General features: G+C 29.4%; 1 protein-coding gene across 1 annotated transcript in view; it reads left to right on the forward strand.

Moving 5' to 3' along the window:
• LOC145841724 (polycystin-1-like) overlaps window positions 1-17,545 on the forward strand; it is a 139,190-nt gene that overhangs the window by 39,190 nt on the left and 82,455 nt on the right. The window contains exons 28-38 of the mRNA XM_082949073.1: window positions 2,641-2,894; window positions 3,726-3,829; window positions 11,438-11,588; window positions 11,719-11,917; window positions 12,310-12,426; window positions 12,562-12,713; window positions 15,243-15,452; window positions 15,776-15,889; window positions 16,096-16,339; window positions 16,772-16,962; window positions 17,182-17,377. Coding sequence (XP_082805199.1) covers window positions 2,641-2,894; window positions 3,726-3,829; window positions 11,438-11,588; window positions 11,719-11,917; window positions 12,310-12,426; window positions 12,562-12,713; window positions 15,243-15,452; window positions 15,776-15,889; window positions 16,096-16,339; window positions 16,772-16,962; window positions 17,182-17,377 — 1,932 coding nt within the window. The remainder of the gene's footprint in view (window positions 1-2,640; window positions 2,895-3,725; window positions 3,830-11,437; window positions 11,589-11,718; window positions 11,918-12,309; window positions 12,427-12,561; window positions 12,714-15,242; window positions 15,453-15,775; window positions 15,890-16,095; window positions 16,340-16,771; window positions 16,963-17,181; window positions 17,378-17,545) is intronic.

Raw genomic sequence — 17,545 nt, forward strand, 5'->3', positions numbered from 1 at the left:
ATGTAATTTTAATGTAATTTTAGTTTAATTAAATTTTAATTTACTGCTAAATTAAAAAAATTAAAACTCACATAAGTTATATAGGGTTTGTGCTGTAAAAAAGGTTCTTGTTGTAACTTTAAATATAACTGCAGTCTGCGATAATTTTTATCAAAACTTGGTCCGCGACTATCAAGTGCTTGCCGACTAAATTTTAAAACATCAAATTGACGTGAAAGCTAGAAATGTTAGTAAATTCATAGTTGTCAAAATACTTGGAAAATATGGAAAAACCTGTAATTTGATAATTTAGGTAAAAAAAACTGAAAAATCTAAAATTTTAAAGAATTTTTAAATATAGATTAATAAAACAAATGTTTATGTACTGCTTTGGTTTATTACCTGGTTTCGGTGAGCGTTAGCTGACCTTGTCAAATAAATTCAAAACAGTAAATAACATTTAGACATTGGCAGTAATGTGAATCTGAACTCATTGATGCGTAAAAAAACTAATAAACATAAAACAAAAATAAATATAGATTAATAAACCTTCGATAAAATACAAAAATTCTATCGTATAGAAAAGCAAGTTTTATCATGTTTTATAAGATAAAAAACACATTTAAAGTCATTATACAGTATTTTTTCAATGTTGTTAATATTACTTAAGTCAGTTTTTTATTTTAAAATTAATTTTATACTAAAAATGAAATAAAAACCTGGAAAAAATTTATAAAACCTGAAAAAAATCTTTGGCGACCCTGTAAAACGTAAAAGTCTTAAGTGATACTAAAAAGTTTTATAAAACTAATTATAGTGATACTTGTATTTATGGTATAAACAAAAAACAAGAGACTGTACATGTTTCTACCTAAAGCATAACGCTTTAAGTATTTTTCAGACTGTGTTTATTATTACATTAAAGTTGGAATCCAGTAAATATGCGTAATAAACTGATGATAAGACAAACAATTTTATAATTCTATTTACCGTCTATAAAACTCACTCTACAATTCAAAATTTAGTTGCTTTGTTATGATAACACTATAAATAATTAAATTATAGATCATATATTTGGTTAAGGCTGTAACAATTAATGAAAGTCAAAAGTAATTTGATAAAACGTTGAAAAAATCTTGAAGAAACATCTAATAAAAAACTTGATAAAAATTTAATAACAATGTAATCGAATACTTAATAAAGACTGCTCGTATTAACTGTATGGTTTTGTGTTTTTAGGTAGGCCGTATTAGTTTTCTTTTAAACGAACTTTTGGTACTTCATATATATGTTTTATCCTTATTTTTTATATAGAACTTATGTTTTGCCGACTTTTTAATTTATACTTTTTCTAACGTGCATAATTTGCGGCCGTTTTTTGATCAAAAATTTGCTTTTGTTTTGTTTATTATATAATTTTTTATACTGTAATTTGTATTTTTATACCTTAAGCTCCTTGTATTATTAGATAATTATGTTTTGTGTCTTCTATTTTCGTTTGTAAATGATGTTTTTTTATTTTGGTATCATTCTTTTAATGTATTTCCGGTTGAACCAGTAAAAAGTTATGTCAAAACTTTGGATTTTAAGGTGGCTCTATCAATAAGGTTTGTATTTGGTTGTTTATAGTGCATATTTCTTTTCGGAAGTCGCATAATTTTTAAATTTGTTTTTGTAGTTTTTGTAAAAAAAAAAAAACTGTTATGATCGATTATTCTTTTTCTAAAGTTACTGGTGCAGCTTGAGTTTTTATTGTATTACGATTTTTTTTTCATATGGATGGTTGTTTTTAAAAATGTGTTAACTAGGTTTAGGAGTTGATTGCTTAGTTTCGTTGAGACGTATAGGTTGTATGAGGCTTAAAGTAGATTATGTAGCGTTTTCTGTTCTTATTCTTTGTTATAAGCTGTTCATTGTAGAGTAAATTCTATTTACAGTTGGCTTAATATAGGGCTTTTTTTTTGACGTTCTAACTATGTTTTCTTTAGGTTATTTAAATAGACTATATTGTTTACTACCTTTTCATAATTATTTTTTTTATCTTTATATAAGTTATTTGATTTATAAGCAAATACAACCAGTTTGTTTGGTGGTTATATTTTATGTAATCGTTTTAAATTTTGTAATGGAAGTAATTACAACAACTTTTTTTGTGTGTTAAATACGTCTATTTTATCAGCATCTTAAAGTAGTGTATATAGGGTTGCCATTAAACCGGAGGCCTTGAAAATCCTGGAATTGGAGAAATTTGGAAAAAAAAACCTGTAGTTTTCAAAAAATATATTATAAAACCTGGAATTTAAAACAATTTTACATGCAAATGATTAATTTTAGATAGATACGATATATCTTTAAATCTATCATATTCAAAAACATTTTATTGTATCATTTAGAATTTTTTATTATAAAAAATATTTATATAGTAACTTTAAAATATGTTTTGCTATTTAAGACAAATTTTTACTTCATATTTAGTTTTATACTAAAAACTGTTGTACATTAAATAGTCTGAAATTAAAAAAAAAACTTATGCCACCCTGTGTATTTATTACTCTTTATTTTGTTTCAGTGAGTTTTTGTTTTAAATAATGTAAATAGTTAAAACAAATATTTCTTATAAAAAACAACTTGTTTAAATAATAAAAAGCGTGATATACAAAGGGCTGTATCTTTACCGAGATGATCCGACTGAAGTGAATAAACCAGTTAACTTTAATGTTACTGCGGCTTCTGGCTTTGATAGTGCTATTGATATAGTAGTGAATTTTGGACACACTAAACTTGATAATAAGTTAATTACTCTCTTAAACTCAACCAAGTGGTTTAGCTTTCAAAGAGTATACGACAAAAGTGGTTTCTATAATGTAACACTTACAGCTACTCACTACATAAACAACGAAACTTATTCATGCCAGGTTTTTTTGTTGAATAAAAGTACTTTATACATATACGTCAAACTTAGATTAAAATTTAGTTTAAGCTTAAGTACCACTTGCAACTTAACATAAATATACTTTACATTTTCAAAAATTTGTAAAACTTAAGCTTTTCGATTTTTATCTTTGATTCCTTATCAAAAGTTGAATAAAATGTTTAACAGTTTTGAATAGTGATATAAAAATTCTAAAACTAATTTTGACGTAGTTGTGCAAAGTTATTAAAAAAACATGCTAGTATAACAAAAATTAATAACGATAATTGACTTAATGTATTGTTAGAAGGGCTATCTTTCCATTTCTAGATACTTGCGTATTTAGTTTTGATTTTTCTTTTTGATCAGCATTGTTAGTTTGGAGTAAAAAGAAAAAACAAAACTAAATACGCAAGTTTTTGGAAATAAAAAGATAGCCCTTCTAACAGTATATTAACTCAACTATCGTTAATAATTTTTGTTTTATTAGCATATTTTTTTTTTAATTTTGTACAACTATGTCATAATACGTTTAAAATTCTTTATATCACTATTCAAAACTGTTTAACATCTTGTTTAATTATTGAAACAGAATCAGAGGTTAGATTCGAAAAGCTTATAGTTTAAAAAATTGATAATGAAAAATATATTAATTTTAAGTTGCTAGCGGTACTTAAATACAACAAAACTCTTTCCGACAACAGAATTAGTTAAAACTGTTTTTAAATAATTATATATCAACTCTTAAAATTGAACTTTTTCCTATTGTGTATAATTTAAGCATTTTTTTCCTATACTTTTGATAATAACCATGGATCTATAACAACTCTTTTAGGTACAAATATTTCAAGTTGAAGTATTAGATATAATGTTTGAACCATCTGTTTTTAAAACAAATTCTGAAGGAACTTTACTTGCAAAACTACCACTTGATGAAGTGTAAGTGTACTTATAATTTATAGAAGAAGTTTTTTATAGTATTCGAATGTAAAAACGTACAAATTTATAAGAGGTATATATAAACTATCATTTATTTTAAAAGCCGAACTTGTGAAAAACAAATAAAGACTTATACTTAAACATTACCGTTGAAGACTCTTTAAATAATTTGTTCTTATTTTTTTCTCGCTTGGTAATCAGTTTTGATTTAATTTAGTTTTAGCTTTTATCTAACTACTAATTACAACGCGGACGACTAGGTATTTTGTTATGTCTGATTTATTCTGTAATATTAGTTTATTGCCAAAAATAACAATTAATTGCTAGCTCATATTGTAATAAAAATATTTACTCTATTTCAAAATGCTATTGCTAGATTATGCATAAAACGGCATTCCTCAACCTTTTTGACAATTAGTACTTTATTCATATTTGATAGAGAATTTAATTATTTAGTTTTAATTATAAAAAAAAAGTTTGTCTAAGTTTGTTTTTGGTACTTAAACTTAAAATAAAAGTTTTTAGTTTTTTTGTATTGTAACAGACCCAGCCTGGTTAGGGTTGTTACCTTTAGCAGTAATAGCTTTGCTTCTTTTTTAGCCACACGTTTTGAGCGTTTAACTCTGAAAGTACTATCTGAGTCACTCATTACAATATTATCACAAATTATTTATAGTTATTTACTGCCAAAAATATATCAAATTCTAACGATAACTGTGATCAAGTGTTTTATGAAACAAAAGCAATATACATATCCACTAGCTAAGTTTTAAACAACTAATAACACAAATCAATAAAAAAAATTAAACACTCTTTAGCGCCAAATTACAAATTAGTGTTGTAGAAATTAAAATCAAAAATAACGAAGGACAATTTGTTACATTTTCCCTCCTTTAATCCTCTAACTGAAGACCATTGGAGGGGTTTTTATGATTTTTTTACTAAAAGATAAACTTAAAGTTTAAAAATTAAATATTTTATACTCAACAAATTTTTACATATACAATTACAAAATGCAGGGTTCGTGCGCGTCAGGCTAATACAGGCTAAGTCAGGCTAAATCAGTTTTTTTTGAAAAAAGTTGAAAAACGTCAGGCTAAATCAGTTTTTATATTTGAAAATTTGAGAATCTCAGTTTTTCTCAGTTCATTTGCTTGAAAATTGTTGATTAAAAAAAATTGAGAAATATTTTTAAGATCAAATTGAGATGTGAATTTATTTATCAATAAAATTTAGTTGTTAAAGACAAAATCAGTCAGTATTTGTAAAAATAAATGCTTAAAACCTTTTGTTTAATTTATAAATTTTTTTTAAGAATTTTCATTATTTTGTTTTGAGTAGATTATATACGTTATAATTATGAAAATTCATAAAAAAATACAGTTTAAACATTACAGTTTAGTTCAACAACTTAGCTGTTTGTTTGAATTTGTTTACATCAGCAATGTTTTTCAGAGCTTAGTTGGTTGAACTGTTTTAATTTCTAATTTAAAGGCTTTATACCAATACTTTTTAGATTAAAACTCTTAGCAGTTTTATATATTCGTTCATATATTTTACTGTTTGTTTAAAGTTATTAGAGATATTCACAACACTAAAACTTAGCTTTAAGATATAAGTACTAAGTTTTGTGGGATTACAAATTTTAGGTACAATTAATTTTTCTTTACAAGAACAAAATATTAAAGGTTTATTTTTAAATTTAAGTGTAAGCTTTTTAAATCTGATATAATATCAACAATCACTGTCTTTATTTAGATTTTAGGATTTATAATTATTTATCAATTTAAAGTATTAGTCAAAATACTATAATGAATATTTTTTACTTATTTTAAAACTCGTGTAAGCGTTTCATTTTAATTTTTAATAAAACACGACAATGCAAGTCGTTTTATCATAAATCTTCTGGTTATAATGTTTTTACTTAGTGCTTAATTAAAGTGAACAATTGTGTTTAGTAATATATATTGAATTTTTACACTATTAATAGATTAGATATAAGACTTATCTTTAAAACTTATCACTGAATTTGTTATGTTAAGGACATAGGGGGGGGGGGGGGGGGTCAATCACCTTTTTTACAATTTAGTCTTATTTTATTGAGTTGTAACTAAGCTATGAGTTGCTTTTTGCAGATTTCTAAAGCTCAAAATTAAAGCTGAGATAAAGCTGGTTGAAGTCGGAGACTACAATAGTACTAATCACCTAAGTCTTGATTTTCACGAGGTATGAAAACCTTAACATTTAAAATAGAAACTTTCTCTACTCCATTTTTTATTAGTATTGGCATACTATTTTCGGAGGCATCCAGTACTTTGTATGGCCTGTGATATAAGGTATTCATTTTTTTTTGTTTACCCGTTTGAGTCAAACCCTTTTGCAACTGAAGAGTGTTGGTTCATAATAGATGTTAACGTTCTTGTACTGCTTGCTTTTCTTACAAACGTTTGCCATTACATTAAGAAAGAGCCGCATGTCTACTTCTAAACAGTTCATTACTTCCTTCTAGATTTTGTTCATAAATATCTGTCCAGGTAGATTCACACACGCTCCAAGTGCGTGTTGTGATGGTGTCCCTTCTATGGAGGTATTATTAATAGCTACTGTTATTACCGTAAATCTTAATGCCCAGTTTGTCTTGATTGTTTCTGTACGAACAGCTTGATTTTTCACACGGTGCTGGCGGTCAATAAATCCATTTGTTTGGGGACTGTATGGTACTACTGTTCGTTGTTCTATTCCCAACTGCTCACAAGCTTCTTCAAGTAAACCATTCTTAAATTCTCCTCCGTTGTCGCTAATGATAACTTGTGAAATTCCAAAATACCCACACCGCTGTTGGATGAATGCGTTTCGTATTGTTTCTGCCCGTTTGTTTGGCATTGGAACAGTGACTAAAAACATGTGCCTCGATCCTTCATTGTGAGAGTATATTTGTTGTTCTGTAAGGCTACATTCATTGGACCTATAGTTTCAATGTGCACAAACTGGAAACGTTCAGTTCGCTGCCAAAAAAAAAAAACAATTTTAGGTTTATTGTGACGGGTTATTTTGACAGCTTGACACTCCAATGACCGAGTCCAATACTCGACATCTTCTTTCAAAGTCGGCCACCAGTAATCTTGTGCAACCATAGTTGTGGATTTGTCTATTCCTAGATGTGATCTTTGGTGAGTTACATTAAAAGCTGCCAGTCGTAATTCAATAGGTAAATTATTCGATTATTACCTTCCTCAACTACAACAGCTAGATTTTCTGGTTGAAGAAACTCAACTTTCTTCCTTAAACTTCGAGCTGTTTCTATCATGTTGGGTTCATTTCTTTGGAGTGTTGCAATCGATTCCTTCTTAATCTTCTCTGCACCAATTAATTTTTCGTGGCCATCTACTGATTGAGAGAGCGGCTCCTCTTCAATATATGATTCTGGGTCAAACAAATCTTCATAATCTGATTCTGATTGACGACGTCTGAGTCCATTGACGTTGCTTGTGGTGGCCGACTGAGTGCATCAGCAACGATATTTACTGATCCTGGTATGTGTACCATTTCAGGGTCATATTCTTTAATTTTCTGAACATATCTTTGTTCAGATGGTAGTTGGTCTTTAAGCTCGTTTCTTACCGCATAAAGCTGAACAATCAGATCTAATTTTGAGTTTTCGACCCAATATTTTTGAATGAAAGTGAAAAAAGGGCTCAAAGTTCTTTATAGAAAACAGAGCGTACCCCAGTTAGCCTTGGTAGGCTTCTCTAAATAAAACGCCAGAGAACTATTTTCTCATCTTCTTTCTCCTGCTCTAGGACTGCCCCCACATGAGTGTCAGAGGCGTCTGATGACAATTTATTGTGATCTTTGTACTCTAACGTTGCTTCCTCAGCAAGGGCAAACTTTGCATTTTCAAAAGATCTCACATGTTCTTACTTCAGTTGTAATGGCCCCCTTAGATCTCTGTCATTTTGGGAATGAACTTATGGTAATAATTTATTAACTTTAAGAACCTTTTGAGGTAATTGCGGGTTAACGGTACGGGGTATTCCCTAATAGCTTGAACTTTTATACTTATGACGTCTATTCCGTTGACACCTACACAGTGACCAAAAAGTTTAAGTTGTGGTTTTGCAAAAGTTGACTTTGATGTATTGAGAAAAAAACTGTTTTGAGATAATATACTTAATGCTTTTTTCACATGTATGATGTTTTCTTCTTCAGTTTTGGAATAAACGAGTATGTCATCAAAATACACATATGTAAAACTTTCACAACCTCTTAGTAGGCTTTTCATTATGCTCTGAAAGCGCATGGGGACATTTTTAGCCCAAATTGACAACATGACGGAATAAATATTCCATTGTGAGTTATCACGGCTGCATACTTTCTGGAATTAACAGCTATAGGTAAGCTAAAGGGTCCAAGTTTATAAAAAAAATTGGTTCCACCTGGAATGATAGCAGATAACTCATCGATCTTTGGAAGTGGGTAACATGAAGGATTTTAATCTGGTGTAATCTACACAAATTCGTAGATCCCCTTTCTTCTTTTTCACACAAGTGACAGGAGAGGCACACGTGTCCTCACTACATCGCTTGACAACTCTCTTTTGTAACAGGTCATTAAAATGCTCTTCTATTTTAATTCTTTGCCCCCAGCATCTTCGGGGTCTGATAAATTTTGGGTTGTAGTTATCCACAACAATGTCAAGAGTGTGATCATGTTTTGGACTTGTGTTGTAGTCTGGCTCTCTGGTGATTTCTGGAAATCCCTCTACCAGTTTTCTGCATTTCTCTTCTAATGAGTAATATTTTTGAACAGTGACCACCATTTTGTTAACTGAAACTGACATTTTTGTAGCCAATTCGTTTGGATAAGACAGTTTGGCTACTCGTTTTGACCCTATTACACATAGTTCTGCTGTAGCCGGTGATATGGTTAGACGATGGTTCATCAGTATGTCTAAACCAATAATACCATGTTTTCTGGTTCCTGGAGGATCCAAAAAAGGTGGACTACGCCCTTTCCTATTCCCTGAATCGTGCTACTTTGGGGTGGAAGATTTCTATTAACTCCATATCAACAAAAATTGATATTTCACTTCCTGTATCTACAAGGAACACAACATTGCTGTTGGTATCTACTACAAAATGTAGATTTTTTGGTAGGTCTTTTGGGTCGATTGCTGGAGCCCATTTAACTGTAAATATCCATTTTTGTACTATACTCTCTTTTGTATTAGGCACTGTCTTTAGTTGTCTTTCGTTGATAAACTTTTGAGTAACTGGGAGAGATTTTTCTGCATGCCGTCTAGAATTTTCAAAGTCAGAATTCTTTTTATCCTGATTCTCAACAAACGTTTTTTGGCTTTGTTTTCCTTCTGTGGCCTGTACAAGGTTGTCTGACACAATATCTCTAAAATCTACTTCATCCTTATTTTCAACAACTTTATGTTGACTTTGTTTTCCCTTTGTTTGCAATACAGTGCTAACTGGTATTATACTTTCATGTAAGTAGGGTGGAGCAGATTGACCGGTTTTGTCCACAGCTCTTGTTCCTATATTATGATTATTATCTTCACCAAATAAGTTATTGCTTTTGTCTCCCGTAGACGACAATGATCTTGAAATTTCGGTGACTGATTTTAGCTTGTTGGTTCTGCTAGTCATAACAGTCTTTGAGAGAGGACATTTACCCCCATCCTCTAATCCTCTCACTGTGAGGAGGACGGGTGGCCGTTTTTTGATGTTAATAGCGCAATAATATCTCTCATTGGGCATGTGTTAGGGCTATCGCACCGAGTAGCATTGTAGCCTTGTGTTCGGTTTCTTTAACAACGCTCATCATTTACCTGATTTCTTTATCGTCTGTTACTATAGTTTTGATTGTGAGCGCTATCAAACGAGTTTTTTGGACGTCCGTACCCATACTTGACCTGTCTAGTTCGTGGTTCATTTCTCTTTTGAAATGTAAATTGCTGTTTCTGTTGAGGTTTGTTGATGTCCTGACGCATCTTTTGAAATCAACCAACCCAAGTGAAAGTGTACTTGACACTCTGTTTTTTTAATGATTTGGGATTAAATGTAAGAAAATGAGCTTTTGTAAAACTTCCTTATCTTCTAATTCTATCAACCACTTGCTGACTTCGTTGTTCAAGTCACATCCACTGATAGAGTGATGTTGTTTTTTTTGGCAGTAAGACCCTTGGTATTAATCCACCTTTTATCTCATGAAATATCTATGTAAACTACTAAAATTCCTATAATTAGCTTCTGTGCATCGTAAATAGGCTGATATGTCATTACTAGGCCAAAATTCGCGAAGCACCCAGTATTTCTCAACCAGTAATGCCATGGTTAGCCATTCTTTCCTCGAAGTACGAGAACTTAACCTTCGCATCTTCAATGTCAAATTTGAAAGTCTTTAGCCACTTAAGTCTGTGATCTCCCCGTCTAATTGAGTCATGGTTCACGCTTTCGCATACTCTCATATTCCTCTTTGTAGTTTGGTCTTTCCCTGAAGTGCAACGGTTCTCTTACAGTTGTAGGGAGATTTTGTCTAGTATCTCTATCAGGATGATTTGTGCTAGTATCTCTGGCTGAATAATTTGGTGATTTACTGTAGTGCAAGTGTTCTCATGCATTTGTGGAAAAAACTTTTCCAATGCCAACACTGTTTTGTTCATGACTTGTTCTTATTCTTTCACCTATCTCTTCACTCTGCTCAACGTGAGTCATCTGCCTGGTTAGTTCTTGGTTTCTGCGCCGCAGCTGTTGTAGTTCATCTTCTAATGGTCTAGCTGCTTTTAGTCTTTCCAGTTCTTCATTCACCAACCTTAACTCTTTTACTTCATCCTCTAAAGTTTTTGTTGGTTTTCTTGATATAGAAGTTAAGTTTCCTGCCATCATGGCACTACTGTCATTTCTTAAATTTAAAGAGTTTGGTCTTCCTACATCTGTAGTATCAGGAGGTCCCATTTCTCTTTTAGAATACGAGTCATCATTTGGTCCAGTTGTAACCTTTGGCCTCGGTGGAGGGACTACTTTTACTTTATAAATACAAATTAGCATTTACTTCCACATATACATAACACTCTAGTAGTATTTGTGTTCAATAGTGTTTAATTATCAAAGCATTATTACAATTAAGTTTTGTAACAACTAATAAAACTAATCAATAAGAAAACATCAATACTCTTTAGCGCCAAATTTACAAATTAGTGTGGTAGAAATCAAAATCAAAAATAATAAGGACTATTTGTTACAGTATTAGTTCAACTAAGCTTGTTATTATTTAACTTATTTAAAAAAGTATCTTATTTTGTTAAGCTAAGCATATATTCTTAAGTTTTCCTCATATTACAATGTTATCCTTATATCCATAACTAGTCAACACTTACATTTATTTTAAAGGATAGTGTAGGCCAACAAAATAAATTATTAAATGTTACTAATATACCCTTTAGACTTGTTACTAGGTCGCAATAGGGTTCTGGCATTAATGTGTCTGAATGTAGTGTACACACTACAAATTTATGTAGAGCTTTTTTACACGTTTGTACTTTTTATAACAAAACATAGAACGGCTGATAAATTTTTATGAGATCGTTATACTTTTAAGAAACGGCAAGTTTAACTTTACATGGTCGGTATTTGGAAAGGATTTAGTTGTAAATGGAAACAGAACATTTAAGCATGTATTTAATTCAAGTGGGTACAAAGATGGAAGAGTAATTGTTAAAAGTGTTGCATCTGGAGTTTCTCATTCAAAGGTAACATGAGTTATCGTTTTAATAAGTTCTATAATGTGTTTTTTATGTTTTTAGTAAATTAAAAAAAATCGTTACAACAAGATTCTTAAAAAGTAAACTAAATATTGGACTAGATAAATTTTTTTTTTAGAATTTCACAATACTGGTAGAAGACCCAATTGAAAATATTTCTCTTTCGTCTAGCAAAGCAATTAAAACTGCAGATGGGTTCGTAGTTAAAACTGATGAACAATTTGTTGTAGATTACACAGTTCTAGGAGGAAGCAATGTTAATGTTACAGTACAATTTGCTGAAAGCGACACTATTTTAGCTTTAAATTCAACTACAGGTTATTTGATGGATAGCTTTATCTGATGTTTAAAAATATAAGAGTTTTAATTCTTTGTTTAACACAAAGTTTTTTTTTTATTTACTCGTAAACTGATATTAAATTATTATAACCTTTTTTACAAATCTATCAATTTTTTTTTTCTATTTAATTGGTCAACTAAAAATGGTGACTTGTTCATATTTATAGTACTTACAAAAAAATTTTGAATTTTTTCTCTGTAGCTTATATAAGTTATAACTTGTATAAAAAGTTTTTTGAATTATTTTTTGACTTGTTCAAGATTTTCAGTAGCAAAGAAATTAAAACAATCAAGGTGTGCTAAGTTACGCTCTTATAATAAGGATTGCTTTGAAAAAAAAATCTATTTACAAAAAATATATATCAAACAGGCAATTTTACTCATTCTTATACTAAAGAAGGTAGGTATGTTATACTTGTTAAGGCAGAAAATTCAGTTGGAAGAGTTGAGCAGAAAATGAAGTTTTTGGTCCAGTACCCTATAAATGGTAAAAGTTTATGTTAAAATAATTTAGGTAAACAAATGATTTCACTTTGTATTGAAAAATATTAAACAGTGAAGTTCAACAACTTTACCTAGCTAATTTTAATTAACCAAAAAAATCAAAATATATCTTTTTAAGGTTTTGTGGTGGAGTCCTCAGCAATTTATAGTAGTGAGGGATTCCACGTCGTGAATGGTGAATCAGAAACATACATGGCTAGTTATAGTAGTGGGACAAATGTAACTGTTACGTGGGAATTTGAATCTGGGGTTTCAAAATTAGGAAATGAGGTAATGTTTATAAGTACTTGTTGTAAACTAGTTTGTAGTATTTCATCAAATTGAGTAATAGAAAAGAACTCAGAAAAAACAAGTTTTTGTCTTTGTTTTAGTTTTTATTTTACAAAACAATTTTTTCAGTTAGTAAAAACTTAATTTTCTTATCGGCGTTATATGTGTTATATAACAAGTCAGTAATATAGTGTTTGTTAATATTGAATCATATTTTTTAGATATTTTAGATATATTTTTTAGATTTTTTGTTGTTTGGGTTTTTAGAATATAACGTCCTAACACTTTTTTCTTATTATTAATTTTAAGCTAATTACTGGTTTTCAAACTTAGCAAGTAAAACAAACTTAATTTATCAAATAATATAAAAGAAAATATTCTTTTTAAGTAATTCAAAAAACTTTTTATTTAACACCTAATCAAATAACATTTTCTTTTGCTTTAATCTTAGATGTCAAGGCTAACATAAATTCTTGAAAGAGCGGTACATAAGGATTGGGAGTACGTGAACACTCTCATTGATAAATTTTGTGGCACACCGAATTTGCAACCAGTTTGTCGGTTTATCCCAGACAGTTTTTTTCTTTTTCATAGTAGTAAGTGAAATGCACACCTCTCCGCCGTAAGTTTTCAGGAAATATAAGTTCCTCCTGATGACCGCCAATCAAATAGTCTGCGAGATGCTGACTTTTCGGTATAGACGTTAAAGTCAGGTTCGATAATATCGACCCGCTTGTCTACAAAAACTCTAATCGTGACCACATATCCTCCCCAACCAACACATTACTCAATTCAATTCAGGGAATATTTTATCTGTTTCTATCGCTTAATGGCAAACAAGTTTAAAAAATGCTTTATATGTTCGCTTTGTTAGTTTCTTATACATAAGCTACAGACATTATATCTCTTCGCTAAAGTCTTGGCTTAGAGACTAATTAAAGCACCGTGCGTCTCGAGTGGTCTTTAGGTAAGCGAAGAGTTTTCTCTTTGTGTCTTCGGTTTACTTTTTAAGTTGTTTAACTAATAATTAAGAACACTACGAATGTAAGCTGTCAAGACATTTTTAAGTTTTTCTCGTGTCATCTCAGCTGGTTTTACCATTGCCCAATGAATAAAATCTTCGTCTCAGCTTTTCTCACAGTTTCTTCGACGAGTAGTCTGAGCGACAGTGTAAACTATACAGTCAAAGGTTACATCGAGAAAACTTTAGTACAATGAAATGGTACTGCTTTCTCTCCAGTCTCGATGGAATGCTTCTAGTCTTATTTAGTATTAAAAAAGATAAAAAATGTTAATTCACTTTTTTATCTGTTAGGTTCAGTTTATCTTTCTACTAATTACAGAGTAACCAATGCTCTCACTATTGACAGAAAACTTTGCTTAAATTTTCTTTTTTTTTTAGCCTGCATTGTGCTTGTCCGATATTTCTTTACAATGTCTTTACAATTTACTAAGCCGTCAATGCTTAGAACAACAAAAACAGAGAAGGTATGACAGAGCCTTGTCATAGTATATGTTGATATTGGCTACGACTGAAACTCCTACTAAAAAATCTCCTTTTGGTCGATTTTCTAGGAATTAAAGTAGCCAAAGAATTTAGTTGTTTTTTTAGATATTATTAAAAAGGTATTTTGAATTAAAGTAAATAAACAATTACTCTCGCATCTATACGCACTCGTGACGTTACGCACTCTCGTTTAGTTACGCATTTTAGAACTTAAATTAAATTTTAGAAATTACTTTTTTAATTTTTTTTAATATTGCAAAAATTAGATTTATTCTATATTTTTATTTAAAATATGTTTTTAAATGCTAACTCACCTCTCTATATCTTTAGACTTGTAAACTTATGTTCTTTGACTAATTGATAAAAAATTAGTTATATCTCAGTATATCAGAAATTTTGTTAACAACAAAAGATTAAATTGAAACTCTGAAAGAAATATAACTGGGTTAAATAATGAAAGTATAATAAAATGATGAGAGTGTAAAACACGAATAAGTAATACAGCACTCTTGCCCTATATATGAATAAACACCTAAAAAAGAAATCTAATGAAACTTCCTAGCAAAAAGTTTAATTATGCTTAAAAATGCTTAATTATAAATTCAATTTGCTAAGTAGGTTAAAATATAAAGATAAAATCTACTTATTATTAAAGTTAGTAAAAATTTTCTCCAAGTATTATTATTTTATATAAATTTAAATACTTTTTTTTAATATATGTATAGTTTTATCTTTTGTTTTCCTGTTTATAAATGAAGTAAACAAATTGTTAAAAGTCTGCTTTAAACTAGAAGCAATATCAAAAAACAGCCATTATAGTAAGTATATTTGGTACCTCTCGTATCTTTACGATCTCTCATATCTTAACGTACTTTTTCTGTGGACACAATGTGCGTAAATAAGCGAGAAGTTACTGTACACAAGAACTTAAAAATTTTAATAAAATTGTTAGCAGTTTTGAGATTTAAAATAGTTACTATGATAATGTTAAAATTTTTACTAATATTTTTCTGTTTAACCAGGTTACTTACACTTATACAACAAATGATAATCTTAATTTGAGGGTGACTGCTTCAAACCTAGTAGATACAAAAGAGCGCAATGAACGGGTTATTGTAAGAGCACCGGTAAAGGATACGACAATTAGTGACTATCAGGCCATTATGATTGTAGGAAGTCCAATTACTCTAGCTGAAAATGGTTCAGTTGGAGCTGAAGAGTTTTGTTGGATGGTTAGTTGCCATAATCTTCTATTCTTTATGACTTTAGTAGCATTTTTAAACTAAATAGTTTAATTTTTTTTTTGTCTAATATACTTAATGTCTTCTGATAAAACTGTAATTAGTATGTGATTATTAGATAGCTTTGTACTTTTAAATGTTTACTTAACATAAGTTAATTGAATAACAAACAAATACCTAGATTTTAGCTTTTCCTTTAGGTTATTTATTTTTATTTAATTTTCTGTTTTGGGACTAGTGCACTTTTTAAATATTTTATCTAAAGTATATGATTTTACTTAGTTCTTAAAAATAACCAATATAAATGATTTAAGGTATATCCTGGTACATTAACACCAAATACTGAATGGGATCACAAGGGAAGGTTTTTCACACATACTTTTGAAAAACCTGGTGTATTTACTATTTTATTATCTGCAAGAAACTCAGTTAGTTTTTAAATAAATTAAAAATAATGTTCAATAACTTAGAGGAAATTTTAAAGGTATTGACTAAATCAGTAAAAATTAATTAAAACTTTGTCTAATTTTTTTTTTAACTTTCCTTGTGCAGTTAATTTAATCAAAGTTACAAACTTTTTATTGATTTTTAGTTTATTTTATTTAAACAACTCACTTAAATTTTTTATAAAAAGGCGGACTCTGAAAACGTGACTGCAAAGATTACAGCAATAGAAGTTTTAAAAGATCTCATTATTACTGTAAATGATACTGCATCCGTACAGCAAACTTATGTAGCAGTGGGTGAAACAACAAGTTTATCAGTGCTTCAAACTGATGGGTTTTCTATTATAAGTTCAACTGGAAATCTTGAAGAATATGTTTCAATTTTGTGGAATATTACTGGGGATAATTACCCATACGAAAAAAAAATTACAAGTCATTTGAATTTCTATATACTTTGTAACATTAACGTTTTTTTATTTTCAAAAAATTCTACAGCTCAAGTAAATATTTAATTATACTTTAATACATATAACATTTTTGTAACTTTTGATATAAACCATTTGATCAAAACATAATTGATTTGTTATTACAAGGTTAGTTTGGTAACTAAAGCGGTTTACTAATAAATGAGTTAAATTAGTTTTTAAAGCCAAAACTAAGTATATTTTTGTACATTAACCTATCTAATAAGTAAAACTGTCAAAAAAAGTATACCTTTTTAGTTTGTAGTTTTGAAGAAAAAATGACTAAGTTACATATCATGTAAAACGGTTTGAAGTGAAAATGTTGCAAATAGGAATTGAAAACTATGTTTTATTTAAAATTACAACTTATTCTCAATATGAATAATATCTTAATATTTAGATGAGTCGTCAGTAAATTTTGGTTTTCCTATTCGCGGAAGCTACTCAGTACGAGTAAATGCCTCCAATTACGTATCAGGAGGGTTTGCGAATAAAATTGTATTTGCTGAACATCGAATAGGTGACATAACTCTTACCAAAACTAAAGGGTTTGCGCATTTGGCTGTAATTGGCGAATCTGTAACAATTCAGGTTTTTTTTTTGCTTTTATTACTTAAATTTAGTATCATAAGTTCTTAAGATTCTGTAGTACTTTTGCATATAAAATTCACAGCTAAACTTAGATATACTTTAAAATTTAAAAAATCCAGTATGCAAAATTTAAAAATGTGCATTGTAGTATTTTTTTAACGGTAGAAAAATTACTTTACTGTTTAATAAATAAGCTAGACTATGATTACTATTTTACAGAGCAATATTAGTTTTGGAACTATTGATTCAATGAAATGGTCAATCCTTGAACTTGACGATGTGAATGGGAACAATTCAACAAGTTTTTCTTTTTCTCTTCCAGATTTTGAAGTATACACTGTACAACTCGTTGTTACAAATGTGTTGGAAACAAAAAAGGAAAACTACACTATTGCTGTACTTAGTAATGTAACAGGTCTGTATTTTATCAAGTAAAAGTTTAATTTTTCTAATTATTCAAATAATGATGATTTTTACATCGTTTACACCAATTCTGTAAAAATCAGAATTAATTTTCTATAAATTATATCAGGGTTGCCACACACTCGGGGAGACTCAGGAAATTTTGTAGAGTAAATCACTT

Source organism: Thalia democratica, chromosome 7 (assembly GCF_965202585.1).
Source record: "Thalia democratica chromosome 7, ktThaDemo2.hap1.1, whole genome shotgun sequence".
NCBI classification, from domain to species: Eukaryota; Metazoa; Chordata; class Thaliacea; order Salpida; family Salpidae; genus Thalia; species Thalia democratica.